Here is a 23345-nt window from a genome sequence, read left to right as displayed (position 1 = left end):
CAGTTATAAATAGTTGCAAGTGAAGGAGCAGATATGCCGTGAACTAAATCCAACTCATTTTTTATTTCCTTTGCTGTTAACCCTTTTATATTAAAATGTTTAATAACAACTCTAAACTCAATTTTCTCCATTTTCCATTTTTCCATTTTCCACAAGCAAATTTTTTTTTTAAATGTACGAGAAACACACAACAACCCGACCAATCTGATTGAAACTTCGCAGCATACTGAATCGGTAGTGCCGCTGCATGAAAACAAACCGCTTGCAGTACTAGTCGCGCCACCTTTTCTAAGGACTTATTGACCCACCCTCGTATCAAATTAAATCAGGTTAATAATAACACTTTTAGATATTAATTACGTTTCAAATCATTAATTGTCGTTACATTTAGATTACATACAAAACTTCCTAAATTCAGTACAATAACCCAGTGTTTTTCAACCTTTTTGAACGACCCACTTTAAAACTAATTAGGATTCATTTTAAAATTAAATTAAACTGTTTTTCTTGAAATAATAACACATTAACACTTATATATTATTATAGTTTTTGAAAAAATACTATAATACAGTGGTAAAGGGTGGAAATAGGCTTATAAAGATCCGACATAAATAGTGCATACTAAACTTTGTTTACGGTGGCCGCGCGGCTTAAGCGTTGGACTATAACGCCGTGGGTCCTAGGTTCGAATCCTGGATCTGGCAAGTACATATATTGTTTTTCAATTTGTGTGTGTCAGGGTATGGACCTAATAGGTGGAGCAAGAGGCTGACATCCATTTCTCGTAAAAAACAAAATCTGTCAATACAAACCTCTACTTTGTGGAGGCCCATATGATCCTATTAGGATCGGGCATGGTCGAAAAAAAACTTTGTCAGTCAAATGTATTTGTTTTCATTAAACTAAGACCACGGTGTGTAGACAGTGTTTGTTAGTTTTTAAATTCAATTAATTCCTGCCTAATCCAAGCCATAGGTAGTAGATAAGTCAAAAAATTTTGTTTATCTATAAAATATCTAAAATTATGCCATTAAACTATACATAATTTTAGATATTTTATAGATAGAAGAATATTTTTTATTGATTATGGTTTGGTTTAGGCATGGCTTAATGAATTTTAAAAAACTAACCAACACCATCTGTAATAATTATGTATTATTAATTCAACGAAAACAAATAAGGATGACTAAAAAAGTGTCCACTATTTTGTCGGATCGCCAATAATATACTGAAACTATTCTGGTTTGGTTTAGGCAGGGATTAATTGAATTTTAAAAACTAACCAGCACCATCTGCGAATTGTCATCTTAGTTCAATGAAAACAAAGAGGTATGACTGACAGAGTGCACTATTTATATTGAATCTTAACAGCCTACCTCCATCCTTCGCCACTTTTATAATATGTAAGTGATACGCTATTTATGAAACAATGCATTAACCCATCAACATACTACATATTGATGTAAGTGGCAGCGAAAAACTAAGGACCAAGAAGAGTGGAAGAAGCTAGGGGAGGTCTTCATCCAGCAGTGGATCTACCCCAGCAGATGCTACTACATAGTATTAATAAGTAACACTAAAATACAGTTACATTTTATGCCTACGTTGGCATACCACACAATATTATGTATGTTCATTTTAGATATCTTGTATTATTTGTGTGATTGGAATTCTGCAAAAGACCCTTATGCGGCTTATGTCTAATAATTTATAACTTAACAGGGAATGTAAAAATGCATTCTTTTTCTAAAAGCTCTCGCCTTAAGTTAGTTTATGGCATTTCACAGTACAGTACAAAAGAAAACATTTTAGATAAACACTAATTTGATGTGCGTGAAGCACAACAGACAGAACAATGACGCCAAGACAAAATTTTGTTGTTATTTCAGTGTAAAGCACACGTAACGTATCCAAAACTGAGGCCATCCGCATGTACCTAAAGGTCACTTGTAAAGTAACCGAATCAGATTTTATGTAGTGAAGTAATATAAAATAAATCCAACCAAATCAGCCTTTAGGTTAGCGGATTAAACACAAGGCGACTAACATACAACATCTGTCTGTCATTTTAGTGTACATATTCAATATACATACCTATATGCGTAATCTGAAATAGTCAAGAAAACATGTCGATACGCCAAATTATAAATAGGATAATGTTGATCACCTGATAAGTAATTTCGTAAAGACAACCATCTTTTCCCCCCATAAAGATGCGGCCCGAGTTTGTGGATTGAATCACATTCATGGAAACACCGTCAGTCGGTAGAACAAACACCGGTTCCGGTACTAGATGCATCTCCTCTAAGGCACCTAACGGGCCATTGGTCGGTCCACTTGAAAATGTTACCCCTACACAAAATAGTATTAAAAATACAGTTCATCATTCCTGTGGCATGAAACGTTGGAATTGGGAGAAATTAAAACAAATGACCGGTATTTTATGATATTGATTAAACAAAACATGATCTTACCATAGAAGCCATCAAATTTGGCCTATTGGTTAACATAAATACATACCGTCTAATCTATTGTGGTAGCATTTGATATGGCGTTGACTTCCAACTCATTCTTTATAAATCACTCCAAGCTAAGCGAACCTTTTTAGTTATTTGTCCTTCTACATATTCATTTAACGAGTGCAGAACTACATGGTTCGAAGTGTTTATTTTTGGCAAAACAAAAGTAATAATGAGGCAGATTACAAAACTACTTCATTGTTAGGTTTCCTTTGTCAAAATAATTATTTAGAACCTTGTAGTATTAGGCACGCGACTTGTTAAAGTTTGGCAACCTAAGTGACAATCTCCCTATATATATGAAGAAAAATAATATGTGAGTTTAACCCTGCCATAGGATACAAAAATAAAGCGAGCATGCCGATCTATGGAGGGTCAATACGTCATATTGCGAAGAATATGATTATACAATTAAATTACCTAAAACAACTATTTCCACATTTGTCGTCAGGATCAGAAGGTACTTGACAAAGTTCTGGAAGACTCCGGGCTTAGGCTTAATAAGGCCCACGCTTACGATAGTTTCACCGAGGCCATCGTAGTAAGCGACGTCCGTCCCGTGTTCGTAGGCCCACACATAGATGTTGCTGTCGATTGTCAACCAGCCACGATTGATTTCAGGGAAAAGACCCATCATGCAATGACATTGCATATCTGTAGAATGGGTTAAGAAAAATTATGATAATTCCATGTTATTGCACATTATTACATGTTCAAATTATCTTCGAATCGTGTGGTGATGAAGTAAATACCTAATATGTGTTTGATTTGTTAATGTGTATACAGTGAAACCCTGATTCTAAGGTTTTCAAGGGACCCTTAAAAAAAACGATAAATGCGGGATATATAATTTTTTTTTAAAAAAAAACTCGTTTTTCTCCTGGATTTTTTTCGACGTCTTGAATTATTTTTATTTTCTCAGCTAGAGTTCTAGTTTTCTTCATGGGGGGGCATTTTAGTTGCGACTTATAAAAATTCGTGATACGAGATGCGAGGCAAACCTGAGTGCCGACTGACCTGTGCAAAAAAAGCGACGCGACTGAAAGGTCTGTATGTATCATGAACAATTCTACGAAAGCGAAATGAAAAATATTCAACAAAAATGGTCAATCGGGATAATATTTAGACGATAGATCGAGGAAAACGATAAATCGGGGAACGGTTAATGCAGGATTATTTAACATTATTCTTATGGGTGTTTGGCGGGACTTTCAAATATGAACGATCCGTGCGGGAAAACGATTTATGCGAGAACGGTAGATCGGGGTTCCACTGTATTACATAAAATGCCAACAAAGATGTGTTGACTCTGTGTACAATAGCGCATTAAATTGCATATTATCAGTGTAAGTGCAATACTGCAAGAGCCACATATTTTGAAATCAATTACAATTCAAATTCCATTAAGTATCTTCAGTCGATTAGAATATGTTTTGATAATGAGATTATTTGAGATGGATTGGATGGTGTATTCAAAATTCAAAGTCAATCAATAGTTTTCTGGTTATCGGCTTCAATCAATACTAACAGTACTGCAGAAGAACCTACTCTAAAACACAGTCATTTGAATTGCATGGATAAAAGGAAGAAGGACGAGATCATTGGTTTGTGATTACTGAAATTCATAAGAAAAGGATACGTCCAAAGTGCTCCAGAACTTCAGGAGGCAGAGGCACTTTACTAAGTGTCTTAAGCTGTGAAAGCGCCTGATGGCCGACGACTTGTCCGGACATTTGATAATCAAAATCATTCAGGCCACTGACTGTAGGCGCATGTTGAGAGGCGACTCCGGTCATCTGCAAAAAACAATATTGAAAATATATTTACATTTACGGGTGATGAGACCTCTTGACTCATTTTAAACATAGCACTTTAGATAGATAAAGGCATTATCATATGGCGTATGCATATAACAGCAAACTGCATTCAAGCTATTTGATGCAAATTTGCATGCATAAACCTAAATAGAGACCGTTGAATAGTGACGTCACGTTGCTGACGTAATACGCGCCATGCCGTGACTAATGTTACCAACTTTTAAATTTTGATTCCCCGATAATTAATTTAAAATTTTGAAATTGTGAATAGGTGTAAAAATGTGCAAACGGTAGCATATAAATTTAATAATTATAAATGAATAATTATCATGAACTTTAAATAATTTATTTGTTATAATATCATATTTATTTTATACTTCAATGCACAAAATGATAAAGTATACCCAGTAAACATTTCTATAATATGGCAATACAGCTTCGCGGGCTCATTGACAATATTGACATTTCCAACGATCCTCGATATCTGTATACATTTTTACAATTTTAGCATTTTACCATCATGAATCCATCTCTAGCCCAACGACGACGGGCAGTTAACTTCAATCAAGACGAACTAAACCTACTAAACGCTTGTTGTGATGAACTCATTTTAGACTTTAGATATTAAAGTGACACTGACAGATCGCGCAGATCACCGCCATTTTAAGTTTGGTGCGCATTCCTGTACTCATCTTCGTGACGTATGCATTTTTTATAGTTTTCTTATTCGGCCGATAAACCACTAACTGCGTTGAGCGCGGTTCGAAACTGTATGAATAGGGCTGCTAGTAAATATGTATTGGCGTATGAAATAGCATATTATACACCAGTAATTTATGCTTCATGCTTTTAGTCAGAATTTCACGTAAATTTAATAAATATTATAAGCGGAGTAAATTTATATTAAGAAGTCGTATGGTATGGTTGAAGTTTGTATGGTTTATTTACATTCAAAACTTTTTCAGTCATACTGACTTATCTGTTTTCATTGAACTAAGAATACAATTTTTCGATGGTACTGGTTAGTTTTGAAAATTCAACCAAACCCTGCCTAACCAAACCATATAGTTTAGGTATGCTATGGCCAATATGACAAAAATAGTGCACACTTTTTCAGTTATACTTATTTGTTTTCATTGGATTAAGACTACATATTGCAGATGGTGTTAGATGGTCTAGATCAGTGTTTCCCAACCGCCGGTCTGCAGAGAATTTCTGCCGGTCTGCTAATAGCTGTCAACATTTTAATGCATATGCCAAAAATTTCAAACAAATCGTCATTAAAAAAAAATATATATACAATTTTTAATTGCGCTGACGTCAACCGGAAAGTTATTTTAAATATAATTTTTTAAATTTAAATATAATAAATATAAACTTTAATCACTATCACCTCGAAAATGAGCATCCTCGTAAAGGCGATTTATGGATTAAGCCCTTCTGTTACTTCTACAATATCAGCATAATATGAGGCGTCTAATTACAAAAAGCGACAAGTCCTCAATTCAATATTTTCGGAAAACAACGTTTTTTATGTTTCAAGCTTCAATTATTTGTTTTAATGTGAGATTATTTTTTCCGTTGTATTCTATGTCGAAATTAGAACCAAATGGCAATTTGTTTCAGCCGATAAACTGTTAAATGTAATAAATATAGGCAAAATAAAATTGGACGTAGCGCTACTTGTACCTCACTTTTTAATTTATTCCACATAAGGCACATATTTCCGTGGCACTGTCATGAGTTTACCAGATGCCACAGCATGGGAAACGCCCTTTTCAATATTGAACATTCCCTTATTGGTTGACGTAAACACGAGCGACATCAACCAAGCTTTAAATAATATGAAACACGGGCGTAGCGCTTTTTGTAATAAATCGAGACTTAAATTTTTTTTTTCATAGGGTTATGTCACGTTTTGGAATTTATAGATCAATACATATTATATAAAATTACACAAAGAATACGTGCGTATTTTTTTCTCGATTATGACCAAATGTGGATTTATCGCTTTTTGGAATTAGATGCCTCATATATTATAAAATATGACCACCTTTTGTATTTTTTTGTTATTTGCATGAAACTGTTTTTGTTGACATAACATTACTGATACGTGTATACGAAATCCCATTTTTGCTATCTCTTCACAGTGCTAGTATGCAGAAATATGCTGTCAGGTGACCACTATGGTGATCTGATATGACAGGCCCAAGTTGGGAAAATGTATTGCAATTTGGTCTTTCGCGCTTTGGTTTGGTGAACCGTCAATAGAAGACGGCACTGACAGTAGAAGAAAACAACTCACCTCAACAAAAGATGATGAAGCATTGTCGGCGACAATCCTCATATCCAATGACCTTCCGGCCAGTTCCAAAAACTCCATGTTTAAGTTTGTGTTGTCTAGTTGGGCAGTTCTTTCATTTTTTGACATATTGTTCGGAGCGGTGCAGATGGAAGGCATAACCAATATTTACTGCCTGAAATATTTTATAGGTCCATAAATGCCATCACACGATCTTCAGTGCATATTACCCACCTTCACTCATCGTCATAAAATCTTTTGATCCCCTGTATAGATTATGTAATTTTTCTAAACCCCCACATTTAAAAAAACAGATTCATTGCAGAATATCTATATAGATATTCAGCCACATTCTTTACAACCCCCTTCATCACAAAGCATCCTATTGTATCAGACTTCCTCTCACTTAGGGCGTGACGTCATTTATGGATAACTTCCTATCGATCTTTTGAAAATCCTGCTGTTTAGATTTCATATTATGAAAAAGGCTAGAAGCAGACTGTTATCATGCCACCGACAAAAAGTGTGCAGTGTCATTAGAACCACAATAAAGTCACCTCATGTGTTTCATGTCACATCAGCAAACACACAATATGATCTTTATATGAATGTTTTTAATATAAATTTACACATTAAATAAACATAAACTGTCTAAAACATTAAGAGTCGAAGCAAAAACCAAATTCTTCTTTGGTCATTGATAAATACCTACATGTGAAACGGCCAGATATGTTTTCATAATTCTTGAACTAATCAATGAAATTTGCCCAACTATTATCTTTTTGTTATTATCCCATGGACCCATTCTCCTCGATTTTTTATTTTCTTCATTGATAATGATTTAAAGCAAAAACAGCCACAGATTTTTTTTCATCCCAATTGGACATAGTTATGCAGAAAGTAGCCAGTCCACAAAAAATAAAAAAATGAGATTTTCTCTACGTTCTGCTGAAAATAGCCAAGCTGCAAAAAATTATTCTTGAAATATAATACTATGAATTTACAATTTTACATACATTTTTAATATCATGTTGTTGCTAAAGTGCCACTATCTCAGCTCGACATTATTGTGGACTGGCTACATTCTGCATAACTACGTTCAATTGAGGTGGCACTTTCAATAATTGAAACTAATGGCAAATTTCTTGAGTAATCATACAAAATAACCATGATAAGGCCAGTGTGATATCACGGTTTAAATTTGCCAACGTGATGACAGCTTGTTTCCGACTTAAACTTAGCCAAAAGGGTCTAATAAGAGCTCCAGGCGGTTAAATTTAGGCATTCAGTCTAATTTGATTTATATCAGATAATCTGGGGACGTCATGTGCAAAATTCTATGCGATGATGTTAGGTAACTGTACCATACAATGACCAGACCAAATCAGGACATCTGTTACGATGTCGAGTGGTTTATGAATGATTATATTCAGGAAGCAAGAATCAAGAGACATATTAGGACCATCTAGTAGTAAAACCCGGCTGACCATAGACTAAAATATACCATATAATATGTTGAGCCAATAAAATTGAAGTCTGGTAGGATGTTAAGTGCATTTAAAATAAACAATAATAATATTATTAGATGATTATCATCAATAAACAAACGAAACAAGGTAAGAAATAAACTAATAACAATACTATGGGCCTCACGCACTCGTTAATTAATTACAGTCGGCGAACGAAATCATGATTGAAAAAAAAATAAAATAACTAGTGTGGGGGGGCATTCGGAGGATTATGGATGAACATTACGAATGTACGTTTATTATGCATTGCATTAATCAAATAAATATGTCAATTTACAATAATAACTTTCATATCTTTTCAAATACAAAATTATTGACAAGAAACTATTCTCTGACGCCGTGGATATTCGACACAGTCAAGTATTTTGTGGATGTATCGAATATTTTAGTACAAATTGAAGCTGAACATGTAAGCGATAATCGAACTATTACTTGCTATAAGAGTAATAAAGTTCGATAATGCTTTCAAAATTAATAAAACAGGGAGGCAAGCAATCGAGAGGTTATGTTTTACCTTATGTCAATATTATAAAACATACCTGCATGGAAATGTAAGTATCTGTTAAATAAACATGTTAGTGATCAAACTATGTCAAATCCGTTACAATTAGTTTATTGCGACTTTTCAAAGCTATGAAACGAAGAAGGCAAAAACAGCGGCATTAATTTATTACAAATTACAAGCTACAACCGCTCAATTTGGACTAGTATCTATGACAGCCAGTGTTGCCATATTTTGAAAGTGGAATTATAGTACAGAGCCTCCAAAATTATAGTATTTGGGGATAAAATATACTACGCGTTGTCATCTCTTGAAAATGAAAATTTTCCCAATTTTTCATAGTCGGCTCGTTTTTTTTAGAAAAAATATTTCGCCGCGGGCCGCAGATTCCCAAATTTTCATGGTCGGCTTGTTTTTTTTAGGAAAAATATTTCTTCGCGGGCCGCAGGGACCACTCGATTGCGAAATGGCAAATGCAGAATTATAGTACTTTTATATAAAATTATAGTACGATTTTCAAAAGTATTTTGGCCGTACTATACCTATTTTATATCGTACATAGTACGCGGACCAAAATTATAGTACAAATACTATAATTATAGTACGGTTGGCAACACTGATGACAGCAGTGTGAGTGTTACCATCTTTTCAGTAATACCATCTTCTTGTCACCGAATTATAGTACGCGGTCCAAGAAATTATAGTATTTCGACAAAAACTATAGTACGCCTGGTCATATTTTGAAATTTTTGCTTCTCACCTAAAAAAATAACGAAGAATTTGGAAATTCCAAGACCCATTTTTAAGTTATACTTCTTTTGTAGCGTTTGGGAAATCAGATCAGAGTGTATTTTTGGCGTGTGACATGTAACACATAATTTATTTTTTCACACAAAAAAAACGCACTCGATTAGATTCGAACCACCGATTGTTCGGTTATGAGCCGAACGCACTATGTTTACGCCACAATATGATACTGCAATCGTGACGATTATACAGTATAGTATTATAGTTTATTCCGTTGCCTACGCAGCGAATTTATTATTATATGTACGAATAATAAATTGTTCCATTGCCTAGGAAACAAATTTATTATTGTTGGCTAAAATAAAATAAAAACAACGAGAAATAATTAAACCAGCGGCACTCCAAAAAGTGGATCCTCTTTTACTCTAGTTTTAATTGATATGGGGCTATTAAAACGTCAATTCGTCAATTATTTGACAGATCTGAAACATGACGTCTCGCGCAATGATGTGATCATAGCCGACCATAGAAACCATAGAATAAGGAGTATGGATTATTTTGCTTGGTGAAAAATATTCTTTCGCGTTGTGATATATATGTGATTTATGTGTGATCACGTTTATATGTGATTAGCTGTTAAAACGAAGTTTAATATTTTTAAGTGTGATAGGTAAGTGCGTTACTTTTGTTTGGTATTACTGATATTTAGTTTATGTGAAAACTATTTTCTAACTGTTTGAATATTTTTGGTTGATGTGAATTTTGACTAACGCGGTGTGCGATTATTTTATTTTGTTACGCCAAAGAAGTATAACTTCTAACGCGCGTACATAAGTACACGCACCGATTTTTTTAAAAATATAAAAACACATTTTTTTCGATAATCCAAATTATAGTATTTTGGACGTACTATATTATCTTTTTAATATCATCATGGTACACAGACCAAAATTATAATATAAATACTATAATTATAGTCGTGTTGACAACACTTCTAGTATATTATAGTCTATGATTTGGTCTATTTTGTACAATGTTGCCTGTTGACTATTTGCATTAACAATTTTAGTGTTGTGATTCTTAATTCCTGTCTGAATTTTTTTCATTCGAATCATTCGAATGTTACAATTATTATTATTTTATCTGTCTTTTCTAAGATAACACTAGATTTTTTCTTAAACTTAGTAGCGAAGAAATATTATAACACCCCACTAAAATCACGACAGTTCACATCAGGGGGCGGAAAATATAAAAATGGTGTGCATTGGTTTGCAAAAGATTCGATCAGCATCAATTTTTTTTTTAAATAGGTAAGTATTAACAATTATTATTTCATTGGAAAAGAAGATGAATTATATACATATAACTCTCAGCACCTATAATATATAACAGTTATTAAGGGGACGCTCTACAGAATTGCCCTTGAGAATTGAAAATATGATTTTTTTACATGTGGTCCGGAATTGTTGCTATATAATATTCAAAGGTCGCCGACAATGGTTTGGTCTAAAGTAAATAATGTTATCTTAATTAAATTTAAATCATAAACACTGTCGAAGTAAATAAAGAATGGGTTGACCAAAAATGATATCTTCTAATATACGTAAATGTTACTAAATTCAATTTGTTAATCAGCTGTTTGGTGGCAAGTAATTGCAACCAATATGATGGATAGCCACGATATAAACTTAATAATATATTAATAACGTTTTAACCTAAAATTGTCCGAGAACTAAACATACGAAGGATGTTGAAATACATATCTACCTACATTTTTATTTCATGTGCTATCCAAAAAACATTATTTATGAATAATATTTATTTTGAATGTGTAAGACCAATAAAATAATTATTAAAAAAATAGGTACATATTGTTTAATTCTAATACATATTTAAAAAAACGTGGAATATTGTTTATAATTTATAAGTTTATAGTTTATAAGTGACTTTTTATTACTTACCCGATTGGCTTAAATTTAGTCTGACACTTTTTACAAACAAGTAACGCAGCTTTACTTTTAGTTGGTAGGTAAAATAATTATTGTATTTTGATATTAAGCCCAATGCAAGAAATAATTTATACTTATAAAAATGATTATTAACGTGGTCACCCACAGATTATTTTTTTTTATTCAAAGCTAGCGGATCACTAAGAACAAGACAAAAAAAACTGCCGACAGTATCGAATCACCCAGGGCTGTCGAAGACGTCTTACTTGTTTTTATGATACTTAAATTGTTTTTAATTGTGTGCAGTTTGGCGGAAAATATAATATATACAGTTGCTTACCTTTCGGTTATCCAATGAGCTGGGTTTTGTTTACTCTTCTGCCGACATCCTACAGTTTTATTTTTTATCTTGCCCATCTCGCGTAAGGCTATATGATATTATAAAAGTCACACAGTACAACAGTGTTTAAATCTAATATGTAATTGCACCGGTTTAATTAAAAACTATAACGAAATTAATATTTTAATGATTTACAGATTTTCCTATGTTATATCAACTTAATAGCAATTTTAATGAGACAAGATCAAGACAAGATACATATTACGATATATCCAAAATACACATCATCAGATAATATGTAAAATATTTTGATATGCAAAAAATAAGAACAATACAAAAATAACTTAACATAATCAGCTAGTCTTTTCATGCCTAATTATTTAAGATGAATGTTGTATGCCGTTTGACGCTTGTAAGTATGTAATTATTCCATCTGTACAGTAAGCTATTTTTAACTTTAAATTTGTAACTCTTTAAAACGTACCATTAGATTGATATTATTTTGACAGCCCTGTATTCCGTCGGCCGGCGTCAGGTTACGTCGCATACATGTTATGTTTGAAGGTAATAATAATAATAATAATAATAATGATTATTCATTCGACCGAGAATTGTAATTAATAATTATTGCGTTTCTTAAAATAAATCCCCGATGGTTAGAGGTTTTTGAGGTTAGACTGAATTAAAATGACGTCCTTTCAACGCTGAAATTACTCTCTGAATGAACTATGAATGACCTTGTCCTGTTTAGCCCAGTCTTAATCAAATTACTTATAAATTTATTCTACTAGGTAGGTCTGAAAAATTGAGGGGTGAAGAAATTTTGTATAAATACTCGTACCAGGAATCTATAGACACAAACTTAAAAATGACTTTAATAACAGATGATGTGAATGTGGACTGGGAAAATACAAAAAACTGTATTATCACGAGTGCCACAGAAATTCGGGGGAAAACAAAGCAAAAATAGATGCAGGATGGTTTGATGATGATTGCAGGCAAGCACTGTTTAAAAAAAATGAAGCAAGGAAGAAATGCTTACAAAGGGAAACGCGCCAAAATTACGAAACTTATAAAGAAAAGAGAAAAACTGCAACAAAGCTCTGTCGAGAGAAAAAGCGAATGATGCTCAAGAGAATACTCCAAGACATGGAATGTCAAAGAAGAAACAATGATCCCAGAAAATATTACAAGACTCTTCGAAATCTAACGAAATCCTATCAACCCAGATTAAACTCCTGTAAGGATAGTGAAGGACAAATGCTGATCGAAAAGGAGGACATTATGGAAAGATGGAAAGGCTATTTCACAACACTTTTAAATCAGGCTTATAGTAATGGTCATGAGGAAACGGAAGAAGTATTGTACTACGCTGTTGAGAAATTTATTGATGAGCCTACTCTGCCTGAAGTAAGAAGAGCATTAAGAATGCTGAAAAACAATAAAGCATCTGGAACTGACAGGATAACAGCCGAGCTGATAAAGAGTGGTGGCCCAACACTGGAAGCAAATATCCACAAGATAATTCTCAATATTTGGGAAAAAGAAATTCTACCTGAGGAATAGAAGATGGGTATAATCGTGCCTATTCTGAAAAAGGGAGACAAAGCAATGTGCGATAACTACAGAGGAATCACAATTCTAAACAGAGCTTATAAAGTTTTCTCATCTGTACTGTATATCAGGTTAATGATCTATGGTGAGGAAATCCTGGGAGAATACCAATGCGGCTTCCGACTAAATATATCCACCATAGATCGCATCCATCTCATGAGGCAAACTATGGAGAAAGCGCACGAATACAACCTTACACTCCACCACCTGTTGATTGATTTTAAACAAGCTTTCGACAGCGTGAATAGGGATAAGATACTGCAAAGCCTAAAAATACTGGGAATTCCCTTAAAACTAGTAAGGCTAATAAAGACCACACTGACGGATACTCAAGCAGTTGTCACTGTGCAAAATGAGCAAACTGAAAGCTTCGAAATCGAATCAGGTGTGAGACAAGGGGATGCGCTATCCACTATGGTATTTAACCTTGTGGTGGAATCCATAGCTTGTGAAACCAACTTAAGAGGATGGGTAGATAACAGTACAACGCAGATGTGCGCTTATGCTGACGACATAGTAATTACAAGCAGATCCAAACAGAGGATGATCGACCATGGTGGCACTATGAAAATAAAAGCAGAAAACGCGGGGCTGCAAATAAACCAGTCAAAAACTAAGTATATGGTCAGCACACGCGATCAGGTACCGCTGCAGAATATAGACATAGAACAGCATGCATATGAAGGGGTGGACAAGTTCACGTATCTCGGATCTAGCCTAAATACCCAAAATAAGACAGCAGAGGAGATAAAAATCCGCCTTATCTCCGAGAATAAATGATGGCATGCCTGCAAGCGACTGGTGAGGTCGAAAATTCTAGGCCGAAGAAGTAAACTTCTAATTTATAAAACAATTATAAGGCCAGTGGTCACTTATGGCTGTGAGACTTGGTGCTTAACTCAAAACGAGGAAAACAAATTAGCTATCTTCGAGCGCAAAATACTCCGAAAAATCTTTGGACCCACGTTGGAAAATGGGAACTACAAAATAAAAATGAACCACAAGTTGGAAGAGCTGATTGAACAGCAAGCAATCATAAGATACTGTAAGTCCCAAAAACTACGACGGGCGGGACATGTGGAGAGAATGCCTGAAGTTAGAGCGCCAAGGATCATGACGAAGTGGCTACCCCAACGGAAGAGACCCAGAGGCCATCCAAGAAGGAGATGGGCTGACCCCGTAGAAGTGGACTGGCTTCATATAGGAAGACCTGGTAACTGGAGAAGTGTGGCGAGAGACCAGAGTGAGTGGAGAGCGGTTGTGGAGGAGGCCAAATCCCACTCTGGGATGTAGCGCCGTGGAAGAAGAAGGTTAGAAGAAAATAATAACTTGTCTAGTGGTTAGCAGTCACCCCGTTTTAACGGCATATCCATTTAAATAAAATATTCCCCCTGCTTTGCAATAATAAAAAATAATCATCCGATCGTCGATTTATGGGTTTTGTCTCTTGTCTATGGTCTAATCGCGGCGCGAGAAATACAATATACAATCCAGCAGTCAGCAGCTGTCAAATCCGAATGGTGAGTCTTTTGTTTTGTCGTTTCAAATTTCGTTAAAACATGGTCAATGATGATTGAGTTTTCCAAGACAACAAAATTACTAAACTTTTATCCAAAATGCAAAAACTTGCCCCTAAATCCACTTGAGTGGTTATTGATTTTAATATTGTGATATTTGGAAGAATTGGAAGCTGCCGAACACCTTAAGTACTGCTTTATTTTCTTTATTTTTTCATTTATTTATTTAAGAATACCACCGCTGACATGGAACCCAAAGAAATAGAAACGGCTAATGAAAAATGGGCTTATGTGTCTCTACCTAGAAGTGCCACAGGTGGTTTTTCAGTTGTGGTTGCGGCAATTTTGGAGGGACTCAATGCAGACGCATACATTCCAATATTCAAGCAAGTAAAATGTCTATTGAAATTTCGAATATAATATGTTGAAAAAACATGTGACTTATTTAACGAACATGTTATTTTTGCAGGAAATATAACCTTAGCAAAGAGGCATTACCTGAGCTTTCAAATGAAGACTTACTTATGTTGGGAGTGGATTCAGAAGAAACCAGAGAGAAAATGTTGAATGAGTTCAAATGCTTACCTTTAATTAAAGCGTAAGTATTATTTCACATTATAGATTATTTTTTTTTTAAATATGTAATCGTGATAGAGCTAAATCAGCGGCAGTGTGAATCTGACTGATGTGTAAAAAAAAGGTGCTAAATGTGCCGCAGAGGTGGACATGAGATTTTACAACTTTCTTTTTAGACCAAACCTAACCTAATGAGATATCCAGGGTTCCAGTGGCTAGCTCGTGTCGATAGGACCCCGGATTCACAAAAAAAAATATTTAAACGAAAGAAATTAAATAAAACAAGCTTTTTCTTGTTCGTAACGTGGTCTTATATTTTTAATTTTTAGTTTTTAAGTTTATTTTTTGGTTTTTACAGTTACAGTCATCAGGTCCGTATACTTTGGACAAAGGACGCTCACTAACTTTTTCCTTGGGGTTCCCTTTTTTGAATTCCTCCGAACCCACGCCGACTTACCAAAGAGCTCTCGTGATTGGCCAAATCTGATCGGACGATCTTTGGATTCGGCGAATCACAAGGCTGACTCTGGCGCCGGCGCGCAAACATTTTTATTTAATTTTTTGAATTCTTATTAATATATTGTCTTAAAATTATCTCTTTCATCCATCATCATTTACACTTTAAAATTTATCTTAATTACACCTCCGCCCAGTAAGTGATTTTCACTCACCGGACGAAGGCCTTTACCTATGAATAAAATATTGACGTAGTTGAGCAGGGAACCAGATCAGGTGTTTTATTCAATTGTTTATAGAGATCAGGGTAGCGGTTCGGCCCGCTTTTATTTAATATTTATAAGCCTCAAGAAAAGCCTGTTGATAACAGGTATATGTCACTAACCTACCCCGACCTAATATTACCTCATATAATCTTAGTTTGTGATAATGGTTTATCAAAATGTATAAAAATTTCAAATTTTCAATTAACGATTATTGGATCGAAAAGCCGATGCGCAGACAGAAAAAGGTATTTATTATAATTGTCTACATGGAATAAACTGTTTTCGTAAAAAAAATTATAAAAGCTTGTGTCCACCTCTGCGGCACAATTACCAAAAAGGTATATAACCGATTCGAAAAGCGAAAATAAAAAAAAACACCAATAGATGCAGTGATGTACCTATAAATATTGTGTCCCTATTTCTATATATTGGAGCCTCAGTATTCCTAAAAAGAAATCTGTCCAAAATCAGCACCTTCTTTAGCTCTGCTTTCCAAACCTTTTTCCCTTCGATGTAATCGTCTGTCCTGCGCATTTTACGTTTTTATTAGCTCGTATTCTTGTTTGTCCGGTGGTTGTTTAATTAAATTAAAAAATTAAATATTGACTGATTTATTTCCATGTTTTTTTTATTATAAATACAAATTTGTGTTCACCATATTTAACATGTGCAAGGTTTGTTCAAAAAGTATCCAATTTTTTGCCGGAAAAAAATACAATTACTCACACGGTGGCCTAAAATCGTGATCCCCTTCAAAATAGTCTCCTATGCTTACGTGACAGACTTAAATGCATATTATGAAACAGACATAACTATTGAAAATAACATATTCTTTAACACATGTTTAAGTTTATTCCATATTTTTCCCCACTCGAGATCCGTACCCTGTTATTCCACACCCGGTAGGGTAAGCCGGTTCCCATTAATTTTGTCTTCCCTGTGTAAAGCCCCGTTTACATGGTTCACTTTTGACGATCATCGCGGAGGAATCATCCGCCGTGACCCGTGTAAATGCACATTCATCAACGAATCATCGAAAGTGATCATCCGGAATCGAAAGTGAATGAAGTTAAACTTGTTCTACTTTGGATCATTTTTTGATCACTGCGGATGATTTCGCTCATGCGCACACCATGTATGCGCACTGCGCCTCTGAGTACTGTCATCATATTTACATAGGTACTTAAACTGTCATTTTGAATAATTGAAAACAAAGCGGTTAAATAGATGTTCCTGCAGTCCACATCATATTTGATAGTACATATTGATTGTAATAAACAAAGTGTTGTTTTGTGGTTCTTGGTTGCTGTTTCTTTGATTTCTGTGTTCGCTATTTCACTTGACGCCATTTTTGAATAAATCAAGTGTTTTATTTTCGGTGACACGTGTAAACAAAAAGTGAATGCCTGAATCCAATTCCCTGCGGAGGATCATCCACAGCGACTCGTGTATATGAGCCTTATTACCCATGGTCCTGCTGAATCTTCTGAATCGCCAAGCTTAATGCAAAATTTGATGTAATTCCGATGGTCAAGTTATTCCTTTGTTTCGTGTGAAGCGAACATCTGACGGAACTGAGTACACTCTCTCACTCACAGGATGACTGCCAGTGACTGATACTCTGCGGATTAGAAAGAATTCACACATGCACATGAAGTTACCCTCCACTTCCACAACAGAGGAGACCTTCCGTGCTTCATTATCCGCTGTAAAAATAGAGGTCGGATACTTTTTGAATGGCACTCATATATATGTTTTATGGGCATGGAATTAAAAAAAAATGGAAAAATCAACAAAACTAATTTTTAATTAACTATTTTATTCAATGAATAATTCACGAGATTTAAGAATGTACCATTCTAATTATTGAACATACATAATTTTGAAAAACACTTATGAGAAAATATATTATAACCAATAGAAAAAATCTTTTTTAAAAAAGTAAGACACCCGACAGAGAATCGAACCCTGCATCTCTTGGGTTTACGCACTGTCTGCGAATTATCCTCTATGTTACGAGGTGACATACTAATTGCGACAAATTTTAACTTCAAATTCAAAACTTATATTAATTGCAGTCTTTTCGAATTTTCTTTCAGACCCCTTGAAGACTTTCAATTAAAAGATGGCCTAGCCATACTTCAAGACCTAACACGTCATTTGCATCGGATCAAATTAAGCATGACAATAAACAGATTAAAAATTGACAAAGAACCCAAACATGTTGATCCGCTTGTCTTGCAAAATTGCTTTACCAGCGATGTTATATTGAAAACAGTAGACAAAATAGATGCTTCATTGGAAATGATGGAAGAGAATCTATTGATTATGATAAAGGTAAAGTATTTAGGTGATGAAATAAGTACATACTGATAACTCAGGGGTCCCATTATTTAAATCTGAGCTTCAAACCGGAACCTGACTGAAAATAAAATCTGTTTTTTTTGGTTCGGTACATCTTCAAACATGCGCGTTAACATAATCTTACTCCCCATTTCAGTTGTCGTGACACATCTCAACATAATTCTCATAATTTATAATATATTATTTTTAAAAAATTTGGCTACGGTCGTGCGGTGCAGCATGACCATTGATTTCGGAGCGTGGCACCGGCTTTCATACTAGTATCATAAAATGTTCTAAATTATGGTAGAAAATAAATTTTAAAATTTTAGCAAATAAAACATTTAAAAATTAATCACTCGGAACTAAACCGGAAAAACCATTATTTTTTTCGGAAGTAAATGGTTAACTTCCATTTCTTGTAAAATAAAAAATCTGTTGATACAACCTCCACTCTGTGGAGGCTCATATGATCGTCTCTGTTACTTCTTCGATTTTCAAAGTTATTTTTAAAAATATATTATGTAATTTACAACAAGACACAAGCTTTATTTTCAAAACTTCAAGTATTTTATTAATTAACTATTTTTTTATTTAAACGAATAATTCACAAGATTTACTAAGAATGTAACATTCTTTCTATTGAACATACATTATTTGAAATCACTTTTGAGAAATACAATATAACCAATAGAAAAAATATTTTTTGAAAAAAAAATATTACACCCAGCAGGATACGAACCGGCATCTCTCGGGATTCGCGCCCACGTGCATTGGCTACTATGCTATAGGAATCTTATCTAAATGCGCAGAATTTTAACTAATGGTTCTTACAATACTCTCTGAAGCGCTTTCTAAGAGGCCATCCATAGACTGAAGCCGTATGCAGTTTAGAACCGTGTGCCATACTAAACTTATGATTTCTGTTCATGAAAATATATTTTCACTAAGTTTGTAAGTGTAAGTCGGCTCGCACATCAGAATTCGCCTCATGCGAAATCGAAAAAGAAAAGTCGAAATCGTCGATGTGACGTCATCGTTAATCCACATAACAAATGTTGTCAAATGGAGCTTCGCAGATTGGTCGAATGCGACAAAGCAACAGATGCAACGTGTCGAGGATCGACTCTTCTAACATGTTGACGGACACATGCGCTGGAGATTGCGCGAAGCGCTCGTTGTGGACATTTGTTCTACTAGCTAGACGTCAGTGGTTTTTCCACACACAACATATCAAACTGAGACATCAAATAAACAAAAATGGCAGACGAACGCTTCAACATTATGACTGAATCCAATATTTTTGCCTTTTACTTAAATTTCTGCGGTACCAACGTATAATAATCTCTGTTTCAGTGTTAGATGACATTTTGCGTAATGAATGGCGTATGGCTGGCAATATATTATTTTGACGTTAGCGCGATGTCGCTAGTGACGCTAGATAGGTGTGCGCGATCGTCACGTGCAACAGGCTCGGAACTCGGTCGCGTCGAACGAGGCGAGCTTCGATATGAGAGCCGCCTAAGAGGGCTCGCACATCAGAACTCGCCGCATGCGTCTTACGACGAATTCGTCGATGTGACGTCATCGTAAACCAAGAAACAAACGTTATCAAATGGAGCTTCGCAGATTGGCCGATGCAACTCGACGCTCCGATGATCCTGCATGCAACATGTAGCATTCTGCTACAGCCTGCATGTTGTATCTAAAAAAAGTCGACTCCGCGCAAGCGCACAGCCCGCGGCCATCGGCCATTTCTGTCTCTATCTCTGTCTACACTGTCATTGCTCGCTCATTGCTGGTCACCGCGTTTGACGTTTGTTCATACAATCAACACAATAAAAATAGCAGACGAGAGACTCTCCTTTTTTGCGTTTGACGTTTGCCGCTAGGCAGATGTGCGAGGTTGTAGCATGCAACATTCATCGGTGGTCTCAGAAAATTTGATTTATGGCCGTCAGGCACACAAGGCGAGTTGTGATGTGCGAGCCGGCTAAGTGTAACATATGATCAGATACTCATCTATATCTTGTGAAAATATATTTCCATAAACAGAAATCATTAGTTTAGAATGGCATACGGTTCAAAACCACATGCAGTTTCAGTCTATGGATGGCCTGTAAATTGCATTACTAGGTATTAAATTACCTTAATAATTACTAACCGATGTCACGGATCACTCCAAGATTTCGCCCAACGCAATTTACAAAGCGCTTCAGAGAGTATTGTAAGATACTAGGTGTCATATTTTTTTTCAAAAAAGATTATTTCTATTTAAATTATGTATGTTAAGTATTTTATTGATTTTATTTTGTCTCAACTGGGCCTCTAGAGTTGTACTTTAGGCATTTGCTTAGTCTGACTAGTCACTGGACCATATTCCGCGTCTGCCTACTCTTAGAGCCGTTTCAGACGGGACACGGGTGTCGCGCTCGTATATAATATAGGAGGCCTTTGTATTCAAATAAAGGGGCCTTTGTATTATGTTTATGAACGCCCCAGAGCTAATGAGTCAACGCATAATTTGGCGTAATAAATTAGAACATAAAACTGGCTGCGGTAATAAAAACAAGTGTATCGGCGGCTTGAGAATGTAGCGGTCGACGGAAAAGTGTACTGGACACGCGTTGACTCATTAGCTCTAGGGCGTTCATAAACATAATACAAAGGCCCCTTTATTCGAATACAAAGGCCTCCTTATTATATACGAGCGCGGCACCGGTGTCCCGTCTGAAACGGCACTTATTGAAGATTTTTGATGCAGACCTTGGGTATGAAATAATAATTATATTCCTTTTTTCATTTTAGAAACCACATAAAAAGGAAAAAGCTAAACTGAAACACAAGAACATGATAATTAGCATGGCAAGCATTGTAGTTGTTCTGTCAATATGTTTTGTTAAGTCTTTGAAAAATCTTTGAGACCCGATCAGGTAATATGCATCTAAAATAACACATTTTTAAGCGACAGCCTTTATGACTTGTTATTATATTAATATCAAATAATTTTGGTTTCATTAAATATTGTGAAAAATAAAAATACAACATTAACAAATTAAAAAATATTTATTTATCGAAGTAACAAAATTATTGTACTTATTATAATTATTATAATTTTAACAGATATGTAATATCTCGACTATGCTGGAGCTAAGTGATAATTTACTTTCATACTGGCCATTTTTTCTTTCTAAATTCATCCACTCTTTTTAAACACTAAATAAGAATATTAATAATTTAATATGTACATAAATGCATTTGATTATCTAATTTAATAATCACCAAAATAAATTATTATAATAAATAAAATAAATAAAAATTGTAAGTAAATTGTGTCAGGTAACTTATGAACATGATCAAATTTTATTATTTATACATAATTTATATTATGTAAAACTAAATATAAAGGTCCTATCGCCATATAAAAAAAAAACTGAGTTGATTATGAAATTGTATTCTTAATCAATGTTAATGCCTTCAATAAAGACAAAAGTGTGATTTTGTATGGTATGTAGTAGGCCACACCGTAAGATTAGACTATACTTATTTCATAATAAAGGCCATGTGTTTCATTGCATGATTAGACATTCCATACAAAATCACATAACAGTGAGCGAGCGAGACTGTATAGTTAGCATTTGAACCCTTATTTATTTAAAATTAGATATTTTCATGATAATATAATAACATTAGAAATCATTTTGTCTCCATCCAAAAGCAGTAAATATAATAATTGAATTATTAGGGGCCTACGTAAAATAATAATATTAAAGAAATAATGATTGTCTTTCAACATTTTTGTAATTATAATAAAAAATAAATAAGTATTGAACATTTTTTTCATAAATACTTTAAATTTCTCCTAAGATAATATAGAAATTTTCAGGGTTAATACGTAATATTTACGTAATAGTAACATTTACAATACGTAATAGATTTTCTAATAATTCAAATGTTAAATAATATGTATCTACAATATTGGTGTATTTTTAGCACAAAGTTTATTAGCACTTCATAAGTAAAATTCAATAAATAAAGCATAGATACCTACTGACCTACTGGTACATTCTGTAGCTCAAAATCTAAATCGGTGATCTTATTTGATTGAGGATTTCATGTCGGAAGAAAAATATTGATACCTACTAGTATGATAATTAGGTATCTGATGAAAAGCATTGATATTTCCAAGGATTGGTTACTAATGCGTCAAATACATTATCATCACGTTATGTGCTGTCACAGTAAGTTGCCGCTACGGGAAAAAAAGTGTAATGTCGTTTTTCTTGGTATTTAAAATGTTATCAGACTGATGCTCCCATCCCATAGCACATTTTGAACCTTTAAACGAACATTGTCAGTTAAAAAATCTGCCGAAATAGTCAGAACAACAAGGAGTGCACCTCGAGCACATCGGCAACCGCATGACTCAATGAACTTTTTTTATTATGTTCTGCATGCCTACACATTTTCGACTTACCGTACCAGCATGTGACAGCACGTGACGTGATCATAATGCAATCGCAGCATTATAATCATTGTCCGTGTGAGTTCGCAAGAGACATAAGAAAAGTGTCAAAAGAGCATTTTTAGATCTACTCAGCAAAAATTACCTCAAGAAATGAAAGCAAGTATCGGTATCCTATCGAAAACATAGTATCAACAAAACATCAAATTTCTCTGAATTCATTCTTGGAGGGGTTCTTAAATGAGTTGCATGATGTCTGTGTGCTCTAAGTACCAGACGTGGACTAGGTAGTATGATAGATAATAATATTATTGTGTTTAAAAAGATGAAAATTATAACGTATCGATATGAGTTTAGTTTCGGGTGCCAATAAACATGTACTTCCATAGATATCTAGAAATAT

The 23345-nt window shown here is 34.5% G+C and overlaps 2 protein-coding genes across 3 annotated transcripts in view; one reads left to right on the top strand and one right to left on the bottom strand.

Moving 5' to 3' along the window:
- Nup154 (nuclear pore complex protein Nup154) overlaps positions 1-8889 on the bottom strand; it is a 41307-nt gene extending 32418 nt beyond the window's left edge. For both annotated transcript variants that reach the window (XM_085957781.1, XM_085957782.1), the window contains exons 1-5: positions 8707-8889; positions 6642-6813; positions 4159-4315; positions 2940-3173; positions 2168-2352 (exon numbers count right to left, since the gene is read on the bottom strand). In XM_085957781.1, the coding sequence (XP_085813907.1) occupies positions 2168-2352; positions 2940-3173; positions 4159-4315; positions 6642-6797 (732 nt within the window). In that variant the 5' untranslated portion in view covers positions 6798-6813; positions 8707-8889. The remainder of the gene's footprint in view (positions 1-2167; positions 2353-2939; positions 3174-4158; positions 4316-6641; positions 6814-8706) is intronic.
- Positions 8890-14790: 5901 nt separating this feature from the next.
- LOC147064610 (uncharacterized) lies at positions 14791-21557 on the top strand. The gene is made up of 5 exons (XM_085957416.1): positions 14791-14839; positions 15068-15222; positions 15306-15434; positions 18234-18471; positions 21286-21557. The coding sequence occupies exons 1-5, from the start codon at positions 14837-14839 to the stop codon at positions 21397-21399; spliced, it is 639 nt and encodes a 212-aa protein (XP_085813542.1). The 5' UTR covers positions 14791-14836; the 3' UTR covers positions 21400-21557.
- Positions 21558-23345: the final 1788 nt, after the last annotated feature.

This window comes from Rhyacophila brunnea, unplaced genomic scaffold, assembly GCF_057557595.1.
Source record: "Rhyacophila brunnea isolate RB1 unplaced genomic scaffold, BYU_Rbru_1.0 scaffold_7, whole genome shotgun sequence".
Taxonomy (NCBI): domain Eukaryota; kingdom Metazoa; phylum Arthropoda; class Insecta; order Trichoptera; family Rhyacophilidae; genus Rhyacophila; species Rhyacophila brunnea.
Note: the sequence above shows the minus strand (reverse complement) of the source record. Positions and strands in the feature narration are given on the sequence as shown.